This window comes from Acinonyx jubatus, chromosome D3 (genome assembly GCF_027475565.1).
Source record: "Acinonyx jubatus isolate Ajub_Pintada_27869175 chromosome D3, VMU_Ajub_asm_v1.0, whole genome shotgun sequence".
NCBI lineage: Eukaryota > Metazoa > Chordata > Mammalia > Carnivora > Felidae > Acinonyx > Acinonyx jubatus.
The window spans coordinates 51,321,396-51,344,202 of NC_069392.1; the positions used below are offsets into that span (position 1 = coordinate 51,321,396).

Consider the following 22,807-nt stretch of genomic DNA (forward strand, 5'->3'; position numbering starts at 1 on the left):
GATGCATAATAGGAGACACAAACTAACAAGACAATGTTTGGAAGCTTTGTTCAGATAAAGAAGTATATTTGAGCAATCTTTGGCTTGAATTACTGATTATTTAATTCTTTTTTGGTATAGAGGAATGAATAAAGTTCATTCCTATCCATTATTAAGTACATAGCCTATGTGAAAGAAAGATGGATTTCAAAATGCCTTGGTTATACAGTGTTTGATTTTAAAATAGAAGATACCTCATCAATGTTACAAAGTACTTACATATATAACTTAAGTACACGAACACAAATCTTTAGCAAGGTAAAAGATAAGGTACGTTTACATTTTTTAAATATTGTTTACTTATTTTGAGACAGAGAGAAAGCAAGTGGTGGAGGGGCAGAGAGAGAGAGGGAGAGAGAGAATCCCAAGCAGACTCCACGCTATCAATGCAGAGCCTGACGCAGGGCTCAATCTCACAGACCAAAAATCATAACCTGAGCTGATATCAAGAGTCAGACACTTAACCGACTGAGCCACACAGGCTCCCCAAGGATACAATAACTTTAAAGACCAGTGCAGTTACCAAAGGATCTCTGTAATGAATTCAGATTTTCTAAGGGGTTACGTAAAATATAGAAAGGAAGATATACCAGAGAGAATGCAAATTTTATTGCCCAAAATGTTAGAGAATATTATGAATGGCTTAAAGAAAGAAGGAAGGTAAAAATACCAAAGGAGCTAATAATAACAGAGGAAAGAGATAATTTAAAGAGTAAACTCAGATGGGGCGCCTGGGTGGCTCAGTCGGTTGAGCGTCCAGCTTCGGCTCGGGTCATGATCTCACAGTTTGTGGGTTCAAGCCCCACATCAGACTCTGTACTGATGGCTCAGAGCCTGGAGCCTGCTTCAAATTCTGTGTCTCCCTCTCTCTCTGCTCCTACCCTGCTCATGCTCTGTCTCTCTCTCTCTCTCCTTCAAAAATAAATAAAAAACATTAAAAAAAAAAAGAGTAAACTCATAGAAGTAGAAATTTATTGAAGATACAAAAAGAGAAGACCTCCTTGTGCAACTGAAGTCATGATTTTATCAAGCCATGTAACCCAAGTATGGAAAAGAGGAGAGCTAAGGGGAACATGACCCAAGGGTAGCACGCAGGAAGAATAGCACAGTAGCTCTGACGAAGGGTTCTGCATCAGGAATGTCTCAGTTTGCATCCTGGATCTGTCACCTTCTATCTCTATGAATGGGGGCAAGTGACTTTACTTCTTTTGACTCAGCCTCTTCATCTGAAAATGGGAAGAATGATAGGAACAACCACTGGGTTGTTATGAAAGTTAAAAATAAATCTTTGGAGTCCTGTACATTTTTGGAGGTTTTTTTTTTCCTTTACAATTTCAAAACATGGGAAAAGCAGCAAAATAAATTAATTTTATAAAGCATACCTAATATTGATTTAAACAGAAACTGTGCAAATTAAGAAAACTATATTTTTTATTGTAAAATGGGGATAATAATAGTATTGTATCCTAAAGGGGATATGACAACTAGTTAAAACCTACGTAAGGTGTTTAGTATCATTCCCTTGACATGAAAGGTGATCAGTACTTGGTAACTACTTTTAAAATTCTAAAAGAATTTCCTAGATATAAGAACTAGGATAGGGCGACTGGGTGGCTCAGTTGGTTAAGTGTCCGACTTCAGCCCAGGTCATGATCTCACAGTCTGTGAGTTCGAGCCCCGCATCGGGCTCTGGGCTCACAGCTCAGAGCCTGGAGCCTGCTTCAGATTCTGTGTCTTCCTCTCTTTCTGCCCCTCCCCTGTTCATGCTCTGTCTCTCTCTCTCTCAAAAATAAATAAAAACATTTAAAAATGTAAAAAAATAACTAGCATATAATTATCAGTGCAACTATCTTATGTTTAAAGATAACGGGATTAAATGCATATAAATTTTCTTGCAGAGGGAGGGGTGTGTGGATTTTCTATATTCTTCATATGTCCAATTAACTCAAACTGAACCAGTGAAAAAAAGTAAAGTATCACCATGTAATTGCTCTCTCTCCTAAAGAATCCTGGGATGGTACCCAGAAGCTGTTCACCAGAAATAAAATATTTCACCAGATGTTTATTAGTCACATGGAGTAAGAGATATTCTAGAATACAGTCTATTATTTCTGAAAATATGTGCAAACATCTTTCTTAACGTCTCTGTGATAAACATTCCTTGAGGAGAAAAAATCCACTCTGAATATGAAAAAAATCAAATGTGCCAACATACTATGATTTTTTTTAAAGCTTCCTAAAATTCATTTTGTATTGGTCAAAAAACTCATAATAAAAATTTAATTCCTGCATTACTTGATTTGGCCTCCCGAACCAAGATAAAATTATTGTGATTTAAAAAATAATAATAACAGGTCTTTAATAATGGCCTTGAATAGAGAGAACTGAGAAGTAGCCTTCTAACCAAGCAGTAGATACAAAACACTCTAAAAGGTCTGAGCATGGGTCTTTGACCTGAGCTACCGCAGCTGGCATAATCTACCCATCTTGGATCTCAAACTATTCCTTTGACTTATTTCTAGAAAGAAGGAAAGGTGGGGTTGAGGGGTATGCAGAGGAAGGTGTACGGGAGAAAACTTTAACAAAACATCTGTTGCCAATCACATCAATTTTGAGGCAAATGCTTGTCCAGCTTTGGAAACTGATGCATAGCAGCCTTTTACAAAAGAATTACACACCACAGACCCTCAGCCTACCTGACTTAAGCTGCAGCTCTGGTAAACACCTCTACCATTTATACTGATAGACTCACACCTCAAGTGCACAAAGATTCAGCTCTTCAGATTCAAAGTTTGGTCCAAAGCTAAGGCGCTCTCTTTCAGGCAGGCACAGCCACGCCCAGAAGTGCAGGAGAGCTGAGGTTCCCTGGAAGCAACCTTCAACCAGTGAGGCATGGGTATCAACAATGGGAGTTGATGGACAAATGCCCTGGGTACCACTTTTTGAGGAGGTAATTCTGAAGTACATTCTACATGGTTCATTGCATGATTGAACACCAGAGGTGACTAAGTCAGTAATGCAGACTTGATTGGCTTTGTGTTCTTTTCTGTCTTAATTTTCCATTTTTACTCTGGCTTTCTAGGATCCACTTCCTAAATAGTTTCCTTCACTGAGGTCCTTGCCTCGTGTTCTGCTTTCTGGAGAGTCCAAAGGAAGACTGACTGAGGTGGGCCAATACAAAGAAAATATGACCAGTACCACCTGCTTATTTCCTTTCCTACTACTATCAATTATAAAACTTCATTTTTCTTAAGTGGCTGCTTTTAGTATTCAATTTGAGTGGATCATATTATAGAAAACTGAAATAGAGGGAGGTTTGATGTTGAGAGTCACCTGGAACAAATATATTTGACTATTCACATCTGGATAGAACTTGCCAAAGTTGATTACATAATCTGTGGAAATTTTTAGTGAGGAAATAACTACAAATAGATACTGTTGTATCAAAGTCTACACCATATTCTTGTTGGCAGGAAAGTTTGCTTTATTCAATGGATGACTCCTTTACCTGCCCATAGGACAATTTTCTTTCTTGTTCGGGGCAACAAATATAAAACCAAGGGTCCTTCCCAAATAGGGCCTTCTCTGCCCTCATAACCTGCACCCTAGAATGAAACAGGGCAACCAAAAACACAATATATAGAATAAAGATATATGCTGTCTGATATAACACTGTATTTCACCCTCAAAATCACCTATAAAGGATCAGATACAACCAGGCATATATTCCAGAAAGAGAGTAAGTGAGAAGACTATGGGCTTCTGAATTATATCATGTAAGGAATAGTTAAAGGAATTAGGAATATTTATCCTAGAGAAAGTAAGTTTCAAATGGACATAGCAACCTTTTCAAAAGAATTATACTTCTGTATAGGATTAGAGCCAGACCATTAAAGACAGAACCTAGACATGGGCTAGAAGGACAATAATTCGAGCACAGTAGAAGTAAGGACTTCTGAGAATCAGAGCTCTCCAAAAACAGAATAAGCTGCCAGTGGAGATCCTCAGAACTGAGAATGTTCAAGCATAAGCTAGGTGACTAATGACTGGCAATAAAATTATGGAAGAAAGACAGCATTCAATGGGAACAGTTGGACTAAACAGACGAAGCTCTATTCCATCTTGTGGATTCTTTGATCTGAAACTGTTTGGTTGATTAAACCAATAGTTGAAGAGAACTTGTTAACTTGCCAAGTTGTCAAGTATCCATTATTACTGTACCTTTACAACGTACAAAACACCTTCATTAGTCTCTTTGTCTGTGCTGATTTTGAAATGTCCATTCTCATTCCCCTTCAAAATGGTAAAATTGGCTCTCCAGTTGGCAGTGTTAATTAAATCCTTATCTTCTATAGGTATGCGTAAGATCTCCACATTGTATGCATTTTCCTCTACTGACGCTTCATACTGAAACAGAAAGAACTCATTAAAAACGTACTTTATAAAGAGAAGTTTTACAAAGAAAGTAAAGTATTTCTTCCACTCCAAAAGTATTGGTTCTTATAGTTTTTAGCTAGTGTATTTTAAAGCCATGAATCTCTCAAAGGATTATCTTTGAAATGAAAGAAATTCGTTATAAATGAAGACAAATGTTACAAGAGGATAAAATACTACTATGAGTAAATCAAGGAGATTTATATGTCAGTTGTTCAAACTTCAATTTTATTCATAAAATAAACATACATACTTCAAAGCATGACACATGTTATTAATTTATATTAAATAACAAATAACAATTGACAAGTAGACATAGATTTTGATATTATATACTTACAGTATTTTGTTTGAAAGTGGGTGCATTGTCATTTGAATCTTTAACTGTTATGATGCAAGTTGATGTACTCATCAATCCAAATAATTGACCATCCATGTCTTGTACTTTCATTATCAGTGAGTACTTATCTACAGTCTGGAAACAAAGCAAATACTTAATTAGTTTTGAAAACATTTGCTCCAACTTACAAATGAAACTTCAGTTGTGTAGTCTTCCATTTGTGTGAATCCACGCTTTTATTTGATTCCATATTTGCAGACACTTTAAGAATTGGGTAGACAGGGATAAGCTGGAAAGGTAGACAGAGGTTAAATTACAAAGAGCCATACGAAGAATTTAGACATATTTTAATTGGCTAATAGGGAAAAGTTTTATAGGAGTCATAGGGGGAGCACAAAATAAGAACACTGGAGTTTCAGAAAGAATATTCTTAATGTAGATTCAGCATAATTTGAAGTAAACTGAGCTGAAAGTCAAAGAAATCAGTTAGAGGCTCCTAAGTGGCTGAATCAGTTAAGCATGACACTCTTGGTTTCAGCTCCGGTTATGATCCCACGGTTGGTGAGACTGAGCCGCATCAGGCTGTGTTGACAGTGCAGATCCTGCTAGGGATTCTCTCTCTCTCCCTCTCGCTCTGTCCCTCCCCTGCTCGCTGTCTCCCTCTCTCTCAAAATAAATAAATAAATGTTTAAAAGTTAAAAAAAAAGGAAACCAGTTAAAAACCTCCTGAAATAGTCTAAGATAGGTGATCCACATCTGAGGCAGTGGCAATGAGGAGTGTAAGTGGCAATGAGAGTAAGGGTGACAGGAAAGCTTCTTGGGAGTTAGCATTTAGTAGGATGTGATGGTAGATTCTATATAAAATTTCAGAGAAGAGAGAGTTGAGAATTATGCTCAGGTGTCCTATTTGGATAAAGCAGAGGGGTATCACCAACTAATGTAGCAAATGCAGAAGGACAGCCTGTGCTCTGAGGAAGTGAGCACTAGCAGGGTGAGCAAAAATGGTCAAAAAGAATGAGTTGTGCCTGGCATATACTGAATTTTATGTGCCTATGGGAAATCTAAGGAGAAATGTTCAGAAGACACTTAGATGTGTGGCCCCCTACTTACAGGAGAGTTCATAGCCAGAAATAGCACTCTGGGAGCCATTAGTATGTAGATGGTGGCTGAAATTGTAGCAGGCATCAGATTTATCGAAAAGAGGTTAAAGGATAAGAAGAGCTAAGGATAGAAGTAACAGTGGCATGTCAAGCATGGGGGAAGTAAGAAGACTAAGCAATGGACAATAAAAAGGAAAGATCAGAGAAACAGGAAAAGAAGCAGAAATCCAAGAGAAGAGAGAGTTTTAGCAAGTGCCAACAATGGACAGGGGCTTTAGGTAACAGGTGGATTTGGCAACTGGGAGGTCACTGTTGACTTTCTGTGAACAGAGTTTTGCAAATGGTGGGGTGGTGATGGATGATGAATTGATTACTTTGTGACACAATCCTGTTAACTTTCTCTTCTCTCTTACTATTCTTTAGCTATTCCTTTTGGTTTTGTTTCATTTTGTTTTTTTTACGTTTCTCCATTTTCTGGAAACCAATATTCTCACCCTGAGATGCTCCTCCTTTGGCTCCACTTTCTGATACCCTGCTTCTTCTTCTTCTAAATGCACTGGTTTTGTTTTTATATCTCCCTTGTTCATTTCTTTATTTCCTGTGTTGTTCCCCACAACACACTTTGTGGCAGTTCCCCCCAAAATCCTGTTGACTTTTTAAAAAAAATTAAGTTTATTTGTATTTATTTTGAGAGGGAGATAGAGAGCAAGCAGGGCAAGGACAGAGAGATAGGGAGATAGAATCCCAAGCAGGCTCCACACTATCAGCACAGAGCCCAATGTGGGGCTTGAACTCACAAACCCGTGAGATCATGACCTGAGCTGAAATCAAAAGTAGGATGTTCAACCCACTGAGCCACCCAGGCGCCCCTCTGTTGACTTTTTTTGATCAGGAAAGCAGACCTGGGTGTGACCATAAATCTGTATCTTACAGGCTGTGTGCCCTTAAATTATTTAATTTTTCTAAGCCTCACTGTCAATGTGCAAAAACTGAGGGAAAATGCTTGTTTTCACTTGGTCACTACATCAGCTCTACCTCTTCCACATATACAAAAAACACATTCATCTTGCTCCTTCAAACCTTCCCATTTGTTATTATCATCACGTGCTTTATCACATAAAATGTACTGACCACACCCAAAAATAAAAATAATGACAAATAAAACCTTTGTACTATTTTTGATTCCTTTCCGTGGCTTCTCATCATCCCTTCCTTTTTCTTTGCCAACCAATTCCACTGATTACTTCTGTACATTATCTGCCCAAGTCATATCGATCCTTCTATTTGTGTTATTCAGGGTGCAGTGGGAACCACTGAGTGTTTTAATGGAGCTATTTTGTACACATGAAATTGATTAATCTGCCTCAGTCAGGAATTCAGGTCTGTGAGTTAAACACAGGCTGACAAAATAGAGCAAGAGTAACAAAAATTAGAAGATTGAGTTCAATGATTTGATTCTGGTGAGTCAATCAATCTTTCTGACCGCCACGTTTGTCCTCTATAGATTGGATGTAACAACCTATCTAGTCAAACGAGGAAATTATAAAGATCGAATATAATTATGCATAAAGAATTTGAACATAAAATGCTATATACCTGATAGTGTGCTAGTACTATGATCCAAATAGTGTTACAGATTTCATAATAAGCCATCAACTAATTCCTTCCTAATAAAAAGTACATATCCACAAAAACTGGATAGGAATCAGCATGTGATCTAAACCCATGGAGCATGCAACATTAATTGTCCTACATGAGAATTGAAGGCTTTCCTGAGCTGAAACCAATTAGTCACACATAAGAACAGAATAATATTCCACAGCAGCAACTTTCATAAGAAATGTATTTTGTTCCCACTCCTTCTAAACACCAATTGATCTGTATTTCTATTCCAATGGCTTTCCTTACATAAGGAAACAGAAGTCATATTTTTAAAAAAAGCATATAACATGGCTGGAAATTCTTATTGTCTTACACCTAAATAAAAGAAAATAGAAACCCCTAAGTTCACGGGAGAGCAAACTACAGTAAATGGGGTAGGGATCTAAGCCCCTGGTAAAATTATATTCTAAGGAGTGGAAAGCTACCTCTCTGTCCAAATAATGAGCGACTGTGGTGATGGCACCTGTGGTCGGATGCACAGAGAAGATCCCTGGGGACTTCGGGGTCTGCTCCAAAATGCTATACTTCAGGCGTGTGTGCATCGTATCCGGTTCATCTTTGTCTGTGGCACAAACCACTCCCACTGTAGTACCTACATGTTTTACAAAAAAAAAAAATAAGAAAGAAAGAAAAGAAAAAAGAAAGAAAAGAAAAGAAAGGAAAAGAAAAGAAAAGAAAAGAAAAGAAAAGAAAAAAGAAAAGAGTCTTTAATTTGCAGAACTGCAAAACATATTTATGAATATCTACACTTTTCAAATTTTGACAATGGTAGTGGAAATCTAATTTTAAATGGGTTTCTTATGAGACATGTTCCATCTTTCAATAGCACCAATGAAGAGGGCTTCAAATTTATAATATAAATACTATGAGACTCTATATCAAGGCACACTTCTACTTTGCTCACAGTTAAAGAAAATTTGATAAGAAATTACTAAAAACTTATTTAAATGGCAACCAAGAATAATTTCAACACATATTCCCACATACTGCAATAACAAACCAAGCTGGAGAGAGAAATCATGTTTCCTAGGTAAATCAGATTTTTTAATTGAATTTCTGATTAATAGATAAATCAAGACTGACTTAGGGTGTAACTGTATAAGTGGTCAACTTGACCTTTCACAGTCTAGTCTCTATTCCAGTATTTTTTCTTTTTTGTGCCAGTCCTTAACGTGTTTCATTATCTTTCACCCGCTTAGCATCCACACCGCACTGCCCTCAGCCCCACTTAATCCTCGGTAAGGGATTTCATACTATTCATCCTTCAGGGAGAATTTAGGTCAATTGTTTCTTCATGTGGAGCTATTAATATTTGTCATCTGTATGGAATGTAAGAATATTGCTCAGGTAAAGGATTATACATATCAAAGAGTACAAACAGGTGGTATTGTCCAGTGTAAGGTCAGTGTTCCAATGCCCATGGAAATGTAATACATAGATCCACTTTGCCTATAGCCCAGTAAGGGCTGGCCTGAAGAACAAATACATAGATATATACAGTCACACAGATATTCACACACACACACACACACACACACACGCACACACACACACACACACGTTTGCTGAAATACAGTATTTGAAGGAAACAAAAACCAATTAATGCCAGAAATATTAGTTTTAAATATTTTTCCCTGTAATATGTCTTTAAAATTTGTATATATGTGTGTGTACATGAACAGATACATACACACACACACACACATACACACAGATAGATAAACATTATAGAGAATGTCCAGTTACATGTTCACAAATAGTGACAAGACTTTTGCAGTGGATCAATATGAAGACATGAAGTAATTATCTTATTATGAGAAAACAAATGCTATTCATCTATGTTTGCATAGGAAAAAGTTCCTAATCTTTTTAAGGCAGAATATTTTCTTCCTGAGATTTTACTGACAGGACACAAACACTATGTTAATTCTCTGGATTAAAAACTGTTTTACTTATCACAGAAAATCCTCCGAAAATCTTCAAAACCCCTTTTCATGAGCACTATACTTAAATATTAGTTGAGCACCCCATGTCCCAAATTCTGTGTGTGAATTAAGGCAAACTCAAAGAACACCCAGCAGTTCAGAGTATCACAGCCCGAACTGGTCTGAACCTTCTCGTGTGGGTTGCTTAAAGTACCTTGGGTTCATCTGGGAATCAAAGTACTTGCCCTTGGTTCTCATCTATCACTATCATAAAGAAGAGAATTCTCAAGAAAGACTTTGAAACTAATAATCTCTCTTTGAAAAAAAAGTAAACTGTACCAGAGTCACAGTCACTCTGAAGCTGAAAATATTATAGGTCATCTAATGTAATTAACTCCTTTTACAGGTCAGGGAACTCAAAGGGACTTCCACCATTTCCCACAGTGAATTAATCACAGACCCCAAATCAAAAACTAGGTTTTTTAAATTCCAAACCAACAATTTTTATTTTTTTAATTGTAACATATGAGTAATAAGGAGGCTAACATCTATTACATCAAATTATCCGAGTAAAATATAAAGGGGTATAGCAGATATAAAAATATACTGAAGACCTAAGTAACTACTAGAAACTTTAATAGGCAAGTTAGCAAAGTCACCCTTTATGAATGAGTCCACATTCGTTCAACAGTATTGTGAATGGCTACTTTCCATGTTGCAAGTCTCAGAAGACATCAGGGCCAACTAACCTGAACATTTTGGCTTCCCATGTCTGAGCAAGTGTTTAGAATATGTGATGTAAGCTTCTCTAGAGTTATCCCCATATTCATTCTAAATTGGAAGTAGTAAAGTAGCAGTTTTGAGAAAAGAGGTAATATAAACTAGAAATCTTTAAAAAATTGTGTTCTCAGTAGATGTCATTTAACACCTCCTTAAATAAAACCTAATATAAATATTGCTATTAATTTTAATTTTATTGTAATTCTATCCTATATGTCCTGTTTTAGAGGAGAGAATGATGATAAACCCACAAAATGATCAAGTGTAATAAAGTATATAAATTGAATATGATTCCAAGATTAAATAACTGTTATCCGCTTTTATAATTAATTGATACCATATAGACCACACCAAACTCCTCTAATATCCTATAGGTTACACTCTGTTTGGATGTGATAGGATTAAATGTATTCTGGAAAGTAGATACTGGTTCAATATCATCTCAGGATAATCTGGTCTTGAGTATAAAAAAACCCAATGTCTCAAAAAAATGTGCACAAAGATATTTAGCATAATACATTTTACTTTTAAAAGTTCTCTTGCCATAAAGTCCAAAAGGAATAAGGATTGATTTAACTAAATGCAAGTCCTGAACCTCTGTACCTCAAAAAGTAGACTTAATAAAACTGAAAAGCAGCAATACAATGGGAAAATATTTGCAGTGCAACAGTAGGTTAATAACCTTAATATGTAAAGAGCATTTTTAGGTAGATTTAAAAAAAGAAACAGTTAAGAGCAAGATAAACACCAAGGAACATAAGAGCAAAGGAAATGCACATACAGTTCCTAAAAGAAAAAAATACAAATGGCAAAAAAAAAGCCATGTGCAAGAAAGTTCAATTTAAAAGTTATCTTACCAAGTCTGCTACTTTCTGGAACTTCAAAATTATAAATAGCTTCTGTGAAAATAGGGTGGTTGTCATTTTCATCCTCCACTCTGATGGGCAGTGGAAGAGGCATGTCTGCTGAATACCCATCTGCAGTTGAGGCATAGGCAATCAACTGTAAAACAGGAAAAACAATATCAATGGTCCATTAATACAAGATTCTAGCAAGAGAGAACACTATGATTTACCTGCTACCTTCTTTGCAAATCTTTTCGATAACAAACCACTAAAAACTTCTACTCAATTCTTTTTTAATCACCCAAGCATCGAATGGAAAAACACTTTAAGTACAGTAAAGAGCATCCAATATTTAGTAGAAAGGGCTACACTTTGAATAAAACCCCATAGTATAGCCAAGTCAGAGATAATTCTGTCCATTAGACTCAGATTATACTCTTATTCTATCCATAATCAGAAAGTTATATTGGGGACAACAATTAAACTCACTGCAAACAGAAAAATCCCTACTCTACATCATCTAAATAATACCATGATTTTTCCATTTGTAACTAGCAAAGCCCTTTTATTGTTTTACTTCATAAATCACATATTTATAAGAGTTTTTCTGACAAAATGCATTTACCAGTTTCCACATTGCTAAGTAATCGAAGGGCAATGTAATATCAAATAGAATGTATTTCTATTCAGCATGTGATTATAACACCAAGTTAAAAATTTTCTAACCAAAAGCAAAGAAATGTCATGTGGTGGACATCAGTCACATTTGCTTACCAGCATCTCTTCCTTCTTCTAGGAAGAGAATCCCTCTTTCCTATGGAGGAACATTCCCCCCTGCACCACAGGGATAACCACATGACCTCATAGAATTTACCATATTACACTGAAAATTGTCTGAGTTATTCTCCATTGATTGTAAGCTCATCAATATCAGAAGACTGGCTTATTAACCTTGTTTGGATTTGGTCTCCCACTTTTGCTCCCTTATCTAGTTCCCAGACATGGTCAGAGAATCACACAAGTGGAAGGAGGGGAAAAAAAAGAAAACTAAAAGAAGAAAAAGAAGAAGAAGAAGAGGAAGAAGGAGGAGGAGGAGGAAGAGGAGGAGGAGGAAGGAGGAGAGAAGAAGACCCTTCTAATCAACTGTGGCCACGTCCTGGAGAGAGGCAAATGTAGCATGACCAGAGAGAGAAAGCACCTCATAAACAAAACCAACTCTTGGAAATATACTGGAATATACATCCAAATACAACTAAACCTCTTTGCTCATTTTAGGCTTACCTAACAGAAGTTAAGATAAAGAGCAAATCAAATATTCCAAAATACTGCACAACTTATTTCTTTTGACTCTAAGAAGAGAATGAAGGAAGACAGAAAAGAGTCCATAGGGTATCAGAAGAAACACAGTTTAATCATTTAAAATCATGCATATCAATAAAATTCCTACATCAAAAACTTCATATTCTTCACGATCCACAGGCCGGGTACAATACAGATTTCCAGTGTCTCTTTCTATGAAAAACAAATTTAAAGGTTCTTGGTCAACTCCATGCCCACTTATTGAGTAGAAAATGGTATAGTTCTGTGCTGCATCAGATTGAACCTAAGAGGAAAAAAACACAGATGTAAAAATTTTAAATCAAAATCTGTTAAAATGCTATCTTTTTTATGTAGCTTATGCATTTATATCTTTTTGTATTAAATACACTTTGGGAAAATAATAATCACATTTATCATTTCATCAATGCACAAAATAGTAAGAAGCATTTGGTAAAAGATTTTTTAAACTGCTCAATTTAATGAAAATAATGTTCAACATAAAAAGTAACCAAAGAAAATCTAATTAAAAACAATAAACCATAACCTATGCAAGGTAGACTCTTCCTGGCAGAGGAAACATGAATAACAAAGGTGAGGGTTGTGTCTGGAGTGTCCAAGGTGCAGCAAAGAGGCCACTGTGATTGCATCAGGGAAAGCAGTAGTCAGCAAGAAGTAAGAGATAAGGCCACATCATATCAGGGATTTCAATGCTGTTGACTCTTCCCTACAAACAGGTGGAAAGCCATTGGAGACTTTAGACAAGAGTGATATTGTGTAAGTTATATTTTAAAAAGATAATACTTGGTGTTTTTTTAGGACAAAATGGGGGTGGGTGGGTAGGTAAGCAAAGAAGCAGGAAGACCACTTGGTTACTGTAAGAATTCATGGGAGTAATGATGGTTTGTTAGACAGCATGTAGCAGTAGAGATGGTGAGAAGTGCTTAGATTCTGTATATAATTTGAAGGTACAGCCAACAGGATTTGTCGATGGGTTGGACGTGTAGCATGAAGATGACACTATGTCAGAGGGTGCTGACATCCCCTAATATCTATTCTGCCCATGTTCCTTTGTATGAGAATTTATAGCTGAGTGCAAGATAGCCCAAAAGAAAGACACTTCCCAGGCTCCCTTACAATTAGGTATGGCCACATGAAAAGATCACGTCAATGAGATATAACCAAAAATTATATATGCAAGATCTAGACTGTGCCTAGAAAGTGAAGGAATGGGTCCCCCCATGTGGACACAGAATGATGCGCTCTCTTGAACCTGCAGAGATGGTCAAACTAAAAAAAAAAAAAAAAAAAAAAAAAAGTCTAGGTCCCTGGTGATTTTTTTATATTAAATATCTCTACTAGATCATACTTTCACATAAAATAAATAAATCTGTCATGCATAAGCCACTTAGTGACATTTTGGTTCCTGAATTATTTGCTACCCCATCATGGAGGAAACAGCATGTCCCTTGGTTGTGGATTCTGCAGTGTAGCTTGGAGACTCATTCCTGAAAGTTCAACCTAAAGTTTGTTTCTTCAGTCCCCGCCACAATTCTATAAATGGCTTATGTGCTGTAATAAATCACTCTCTGTTAACTACTTAGAGGGACGTATGTTCTCTACAACTAAAACCTTACCAAACCGACTCTGATGCCCTAACAACTGAAAGAATGAGGTGTCATTAACGGAGACGGTTGGACGTTTTTAGGAGAAAACACAAATTTTTTGTTTTCTGCATATGTTAAGTTTGAAATATCCGTTAAGCTTTCAAGTAGAAATAGCAATTAGGCAGTCTGTCCTAGAAATATGAAGTCTTAAGTCTCCAATAGATAACAGTACTCAAAGCTACAAGACTGGATGAGATTATTAAGGCAGTGAATACAAAGAAAAAAGAGACAAGGTTCGTGGGTCGAGCCTGGAGCTCTCCAAAGTTTACAGAAGAGGAAACATGGGAATGAGGAAAAACTAGCAAAACATAGTATGAAAGAGTGGCCAGGAAGGTAAATGAACAACCAGATGAGTGGTGTTCTAGAAGCCAAGTGAATAAAGTATTTGGAGGAAGAGGGAAGGGTCAGCTATGGCAAATGTACACATGTCAAGGAAATGAGGACTGAGGAGTGGTGACAAGATTAGCAATGCAAAGGCTAAAATTAGCTATGATAAGTATAACTTTGGTAATCAGAAATCATGTCTTAATATGTTTCATCAGTGCTTAAAATACAAAATTTGAGGGGTGGCTGGGTGGTTCAATCAGTTAAATGTCTGACTCTTGATTTTGGCTCAGATAATGATCTCATGGTTCGTGGGATTGAGCGCTGCATTGGGCTCTGTGCTGACAGCACAGAGCCTGCCTGGGATTCTCTCTCTCCCTCTGCCCCTCTACCCTTCTTGTGCTCTTTCTCACTCAAAAATAAATAAATATTAAATATATATATATTTTTTTTTGAAAAGGAAAAATAAGGTCTAGCGATGAACAGAATTTTTGAAAAAGTGCAAAAGACACTGGAAAGACAGTTAAAAACATCAACAAATAGGACACAGGTCCCACCGCTGGAATGAAACATCAGCCACAATAATAGAAAAAAGCAAGCACCAGGCCACAGCCCTACTTTAGCAACGGCTTTCGTTGTATGTGCTCCATGTAGATCTTTATGAAAAGTAAACTTGACCTGATTAAAAACTTCTCCTTGTTTTTGGGAAAAAGTTGAACTCCCTAACAGGACACACATAGTCCATTATGGTTTAATGTCTACCTGCGTCCTCTGCCTCATCTCCCTGCTCCAGCCCCACCATAAGTAGGAGGACTCCTCCAACAAGCTCGCCTTCTCCACAATTACTTACTTGCACAATGTCTTCATCCTTCAGGTCCACCCTCTGCTGTCTCCTCCTCTAAGTCTTTCCTTGATTTGTACCACATTTCATCTCAGGACTCGGTGCTGACCCCATGAATTCTCAGATCACCCAAACCATCTCTACCACAGCACCTATCACTCAGTATTGTAACCACCTGCCTACCCTTCTTCCTCACTATTATAGCCTACAGGAGAGCAAGGGTATGACTAAATTTATTTCTAGTGTTGTACTTACAGCAGTACCTTCCATGGGACATAGTAGGTGCTCAAAAAGTAGCTGCTAAACGAATGAAAAAACTAATAAAGATCTTTCAGTGGCTGCATTCTCTCTCATATTATTCTTAGTTTTTTAGTGATTTTCTCATTTTACTCACTTTTATTATACTTCATGAAAATCTTCAATCAAATCTGCTTATTTAAATGTCTAAAGAGTTGTGAAGCCTGAACAAAACAGGCTCTGGAATCAAAACCTTCCCAATCAGAAAGAATGTAAAACCTACTTGTTGAAGAAACAAAGGGAACGGGCCCAGTGAATTCTCTTGCATTGAACAGGGAATAGGGGCCCATCTCCTCTTGGAACGCCTGAGAACGGCTTCTTTAGCATGTCTTTTCCTCAGCACCTGAATTTAGAGAAAGGAAATTAGATAAATAAAAGTACCACAGCCAATGACGACGTTGTTACAAATGAGTAGCCAGTCCATAAACCTAATGCCTCCCTGGAGGCTCAGTCTCAGGAGTTTTTTAAAGTATTTTTTAAGGCTTTTTTGCATTAGGTGGGTAAGAAAGAATGCATCCACATTTTAAAGGTTTCATAAACTGAAGAATTTCATTTTGTATATCTTTCTAACACTGACCATACTTTCAAGGTTAGGAAAATCATCAGTGCACTCTTAGTTTTCCTTCTTTCCCAAATACACATAGTGAACACATTCTCTTTATAACAATCTACAGATGGCCCTTACCTGTTCTTTCTGCTAAAACCTCACAGTCTCAGAAGAACCAGAGCAAGAAAATGCATGCTCTTCATTGCCTTATCACTCCCATCTGCACTCTCCAATATGGTAGCTGTAGCCATACACTGACTACAGCAAGACCTTGGATTGCAAGTAAGTAACTTGTTCCGAGAGGGTTGCAAGACGAGCAAACATTTCTAATAAATTTTAATTTGATAAATGAGCGATGTCTTGCAATACAAGTAGTATGTGACATCGAACGTCACATGATCATAACTGAGCCAATGGTTCTTGAAATTTCCTTTGGTATACAAATGCTTTGGATTACAAGCATGTTTCTGGAACAAATTATATTCACAAACCAAGGTTTTACTGTATTTAAATTTAAATTGATTATAATTAAATAAAATGTAAAATTCCATCCTTCAGTGGCAGTAGCCACATGCCGAGTGCTCCGTAGCCATTAATATTGGGCTACTATATCAGGCCATGCAGATTACGGAACATTTCCATCACTGCAAAAAGTTGGATGGGACTTTTTAGTGATTTCTATTTCATTTCATGGTGTTGTGAGGAAGAAATTTATTTCCTGAGAATTAATACATAAATAATTTTATTAAACATTTATTGATGTGCTAAAGAGTCATTTAAATTAATTTTATCATTAATACACTTAAGACGGATTCATTGTAATCCACTCTAAACCTTTAATCTTTTTTGTGACTGCTTTCACAATGGCGTTTCTCATGATGTGGATTCTAGAACTGCCAATACCATGCCACGTACACTTTTATTCATACCTACACACTTCAGGATTTCCATCCTATTTTAACACCAGAATCACTGTGACACTTGAAATCAACCTCTTATTCACGGGGAACCTCTGCGCCTAACGTGAATTTAACATACACCTATTGACTCGGGAATTAGGTATTACTGAGACCATAAGCACAAAAAGGATCAATTTGTGCCCTCAACAACTACAGACAAATTGTTTACACAAATAAAAAATTCCAAATGCTTATAAAAGAGGGGCAACCAAACTGACAGACACGGACACATGAAAGCAATTAGTTGGACGTTAGAAGTGGAAGAAGCCTTCCCAAAGGAGATGATGCCATGTAGATTTCACAAGGCCAAACCCAAAGCCAATGTTCAGCCTGTGTTGGTGGGGAAAAGGGAAGAAAGAGAGGGAGGGAGAGAAAGCAAACTGAAGGGAAAGGAGAAGGGGAGGCTTAAAAACCCAATTATCTTTTTGTCCTCTTTGCAATTTTTAATGAAATATTTAAATGAAAAGAAAAGCACGCCTGAAAATATCAACGTGTTTTGAATACCTTCTTCTGATGTTCCAGGAGCACCTTAATCTCTTTCTGTGCCTGTGTCTTGGAGTCAGAAAGCCATATGGTGAATGATCTTTTCTCATCAGACAACACCACGGTGCTAGTTGTGTATACTGATCCATCATCTAGAACTCTGAAATCAGGGTCACCTGACCGGATGAGGTCTGCAGACCTGAGGCACTCTTTCAAATTAACTGCAAGCAAAAGTTTCCAAGTTGTAAAGTAGAAACACATGCAAAAGAAAAAAAAAAAAGACATGTTAAGATAATGTATACATTTTCTTCAAAATCATGAAGTAGAATGAAATAAATCAATCACTCTGCATTTACCAAATATCTTAACTAGTTTTCTTCACATGTATAAAAAATGATACTTTTCTTTCAGTTAAAAAGGAATTCTTGGGCACCTGGGTGGCTCAGTTGGTTGGGCACCCGACTTCAGCTCAGGTCATGATCTCACAGTTCATGGGTTCAAGCCCTGCAGCAGGCTCTGTGCCGACAGCTTAGAGCCTGGAGCCTGTTTGGATTCTATCTCTCCCCCCTCTCTGCTCCTCCCTCATTCATGCTTTGTCTCTGTCTCCCAAAAATAATTAAAAGTTAGAAAAAAAACTTTAATTAAAAAATAACTCAATTGTATATAGGCATGAAAGTGTTTTTCAACCTTTATGTGCTTCTAAAAGACTTATAAAAATGATCTATTAAAGAGGAGTGTGTGTGGCAATCACGAAGAAGCCGAGATATAACGCCCCCACACACAGCTGAATCAACACACACAGCTGAATAAACAAACAGAAAAGTTTTCCTCAACACCACAGTCTGAGTCTTTTAAGATACACCTGTCTTCAGCCAGAAGTTGTACACATGAGCCCAAAGAGTAATAGACAGTATGAATTTAGCAAATAGTCAAGTAAGAAAAGTCTATCTTTGGTTTTTTTTAAGATTTTATTTTTAAGTAATCTCTACACCCAACATGGAGCTCAAACCCCCACCCCAAGATCAAGAGTCGCATGCTTCACCAACTGAGCCAGCCAGGAGCCCCAGAAAAGTCTCTTTGAATTCTTCCCACTGGCACTTTTTTGTTACATGCCTCCCCCAAGCCATCGGCTCCCCTTCCGCCCTTAGTTCTCTTCGTGTTCCTATTCCGAGCTTTCCAGGGCTCCCCACTGAAACCCCGCATGCAAGTCTCCTCTCCCTGGGAGTTTTCCCAGGTAAAAAAGTAATAAAATATAAATATCAATGTAAGTGGTTTAAAACTTCGGTCAGAAATATCAAATCCATCTCATTCTTCAACTATCCGGTTTAACAACAACCAAACTGATACATTAATGTTCACTTAAGGAATAACTTCTCATAGGATTCCTATGTCACTCATGTAAAGTGTTTTCACTTTAATCCAAATCTGTCACAGATGGAAACACGTAATCAAAAAGAAGTGAACATCTTTAGTAATGATGACATATTTCTCTCTTCACATTTTTGGCAAAGTAACTTCTGGTCTATCCCCTCAAAGGAACACCCCTGACCTCTCTTTTACATCCTTTTTCTTCTTCCTTTTCTTAGGAATGAAAGTGACATTTGCTTAATAAAAATTAAATGAGGCACTTAACCACAAATGAGACACTTTGCTGAAAAAGTAAATTTGGTATCTTTGGGACAAGCTATAGCTCTAAAAAAACCCACAAAAACAAAAACAAAAACAAACAAAACAACAACCATGATGCTTTCTTCTAATATTCCTATACCACATGGCAAGTCCACCTGGGCAGAGCTTCCCAGCTGTTGGGAAAGTTTGAGGTTCCCCAAATTCTCCATGTGAAAATGGCTGATGAAGTTCAGTTTTGAAAGGAATGGCTCATCTTGTGGTGTGCCTCAAGGCAGCTCTAGCATTGATAAAAATACTGCTCTGATTTTCTCAGCTACTTCTCAATATTTCTCCAGTGCTTAGAATCCTAGGGTAATGAAAGGGCTACATTCTACATTTAACTCTTCATGTAATCTCTAAGCTGTTAAAACATAAATTACTACAAAAACGTGGATTAGAACATTTGCACTAGAATCAACCACAGAATTCCATGGAATTATAAAAAACAGAATATATATTTCAAACCATCTTGAATTGTATCTAAATATAAATAGATTAAGGCTAAACCCAAAAGGCAAAGGTTGGATAACATGCTCTTTTCAGCATAAGGAAACTAAATTTCTGTTTTAAAACCACTTGTTTTGAAATGTCTCACCTCTGCCAACTATTTTGTCTGCCTCTAGTTTGGACGGTATATTAAATGTCACCTTTTTGCAGGCTTCACAGGCAAAACTGAAGACCTAGAATTAAAAAAAAAAAAAGTCACATTAATACAGTGTAGAATAAAGAATAAGGTTTCAAACAAACAAGAAAAATAAGTCCTAGAGATCCACTGTTAACTGTAACTGTATCATAGTTAACTGTATCATATTATGTACTTAAAATTTTTGCTAAAAGAATAGGTTTTATGTTCAGAGCTCTGTCATAAAAAAATAATAGAAATAAAGAGGGTGAGAGGAAACTTTTAGAAATGATGGATATATTTATGCCAAAGGCTGTGGTGATGATGTGACAGATGTATACTTATCTCCAAACTCATCAAATTGTATATGTAAATCTGTACAGCTTTTTGTATGTCAATCTTAACTCAATAAAGTTGTTTACAAAAAAAGAATAAAAGCACATGATTATCTCAATAGATGCAAGCAACTGACAAAACCCAACTTCTATTTACCATTAAGAGTCCTCAACAAACTAGGACTAAAAAGAAATTTGCTCAACATGATAAAGGGCATCTATGGAAAACTTAGAACCAATATCATACTTAATAAAAAAGACTGGATGCTTTCCTTTGACATCAGGAACAAGACAATGATGTCCTTTCTCACCACTGCTATTCAACATTATATGGAAACTTCTAGACAGGGTAATTGCACATGTGCACATGCACACATAAATTAAAGGCATCTCGATTGGGAAGGAAGAAGAAAAATAGTCTCTATTTGCAGATGATGTGATCTTGTACATAGAAAATCCCAAAGAATCCACTAAAAAAAACTATCAAAAATCATAAATGAGTTCAGTAAGATTGCAAGATACAAGATCAACATACAGAAGTCAATTACATTCCTATACACTAGCAATATAAAACTCTGGAAACAGAAGTAAGCAACCACTTCCTTTCACAACAGGTGTTCCATCTTCATGGATCAGAAGATATATTTCCACAATTCACCAAACAGATTCAATGCAATCCTTATTAAAATCTCAAAAGTATTTCTCCAAAAATTAAAAATTAATCCCTGTAGAAACGCAAGGGACCCAAAGACCCAAATAAATTTGAAAACAACAAAGTCGTAGGACTCACATTTCCCATTTTCAAAATTTACTACAAAGATACAATCATCAAGACAGAGTGGTACTGGCATAAAGGTAAGTGTAGAGACAAATAGGACACAACTGAAATCCCATAACTTAGCCTGTACCTTTGTGGTTAGCCAATTTTTGGCAAAGGTTTCAGTAAGTTCAAGGGAAAGAAGCAGTCTTTTCAACAAATGGTGTTGAGATCATTAAATATCCTCATTAAAAAAATGAATTTGAACCCCCACCTCATACCATGTGTAAAATTAATTCAAAGTGGATCACAGACCTAAAGAACTAAAACTGTTGAAGAAAACTAAAAAACAAATCTTAATGATCTTAGGTTAGGCAATGATGTAACACCAAAAGCACAAATGATAAAAAAGCAATTAATAGGACTTAATCAAATTTAAAACTTTTGCTTCTCAAAAGATACCATATAGAAAGTGAAATTACAACCTAGAGAATGGGAGAAAATATTTTCTAATCACATAGCAATAAAGGACTTATATCAAAAAATAAAAAAAAAAAACTTTTACAACTCAATAATAAAAAACAAACAACACAAAAAATGGGCAAAGGATTTGAACAGATTTTATCCAAAGATGTATAAACAGCCAATGAGCGAATGAAAAGATGCCCAACATCCTTAGGCACTACAGTCATGCAAACCACAGTGAGATACCCATGAGGATGGCTAAAATAAACAAGACAGAAAATTACAAGTGTTGCCAAGGATGTAGAAAAACCGGAACCCTCATGCATTGCTGGTGGAAACATAAACGGTGTGGCAAATTTGGAACACAGTTTGGCAGTTTTTTAAAAAGTTGATCATATACAACATATAATCCAGCAATTTCACTCCTACCCTTAAGAAATAAAAACCTATGTCCATGGAAAAACTTGTACATGAATATTCACAGCAACATTACTTACAATAACAAAAAAAAGTGGAAACAACCCACATGTCCATTAGGTTATGAATGAATAGACAAAATGTGATACATCCAAATGGAATACCATTCAGCCATAAAAAGGGACAAGGAGCTGGTGTAATGCTACGATACCAATATGGATAAACCTAAAAAAAATTATGCTCAGTGAAAGAAATGACACAAAGGAGCACATACTGTATGATTTCACTTATAAAAACGTCCAAAAGAGGCAAATATACAGAAACAGACTAGATTAGTTGCCTAGGACTGGGGGTAGGATTGGGGAGTGGCTATAAATGAGTATGAGACTTCTTTCTGAGATGATAGAAATGTTCTAAAATTAGATTGTGGTAATGATTGTGCATTCTTTAAGTTTGCTAAATTGTACTGAGCTGCACACAGCAAAGGTGAGTTTTATGGAGTATACATTATTATCTTGAAAAAGCAGTTTTGAAAAATGATATAAAAACCATAAAAATCACTCTTTCCACGCCCACCTCTACAAATCGGCAGTGAGCAGTATCCCAAATTTACAAATTCATGTAACTTCAGCAAAACAAAACTGGATAATAACTACAAAAATGTATTTCATTTCTGATACAATCAAATATAAAACAAGTTCCTTCATAAAATTAAAAGATTTTAAAACACGGTGGTAACAAACTGTATACACATATACATATATGCATAATCAAATCTTATGCTAATATGTGCTCTAAATATTACTGCAATGTAAGATCTATCAATGATAGATCTATCTACATTTATCGAGGAAAACAACTCAAAAATAGAGTCAATATGTAATAGTATTGTTTATTTTAAATATAGTAATCAAAAAAGTCATTTTCAGAAAGTCATAATCATATTGCTGTTACAATAAAGTAATAAGTTATTTGTTCTTAAA

The 22,807-nt window shown here is 36.3% G+C and overlaps 1 protein-coding gene across 2 annotated transcripts in view; it reads right to left on the bottom strand.

The window, feature by feature from the left end:
• The window catches only part of DSC3 (desmocollin 3), a 51,513-nt gene that overhangs the window by 20,419 nt on the left and 8,287 nt on the right, over positions 1-22,807 (bottom strand). For both annotated transcript variants that reach the window (XM_027068693.2, XM_027068695.2), the window contains exons 2-9: positions 19,824-19,908; positions 17,582-17,781; positions 15,795-15,914; positions 12,573-12,728; positions 11,138-11,282; positions 8,001-8,167; positions 4,814-4,948; positions 4,261-4,446 (exon numbers count right to left, since the gene is read on the bottom strand). In XM_027068693.2, the coding sequence (XP_026924494.2) occupies positions 4,261-4,446; positions 4,814-4,948; positions 8,001-8,167; positions 11,138-11,282; positions 12,573-12,728; positions 15,795-15,914; positions 17,582-17,781; positions 19,824-19,908 (1,194 nt within the window). The remainder of the gene's footprint in view (positions 1-4,260; positions 4,447-4,813; positions 4,949-8,000; positions 8,168-11,137; positions 11,283-12,572; positions 12,729-15,794; positions 15,915-17,581; positions 17,782-19,823; positions 19,909-22,807) is intronic.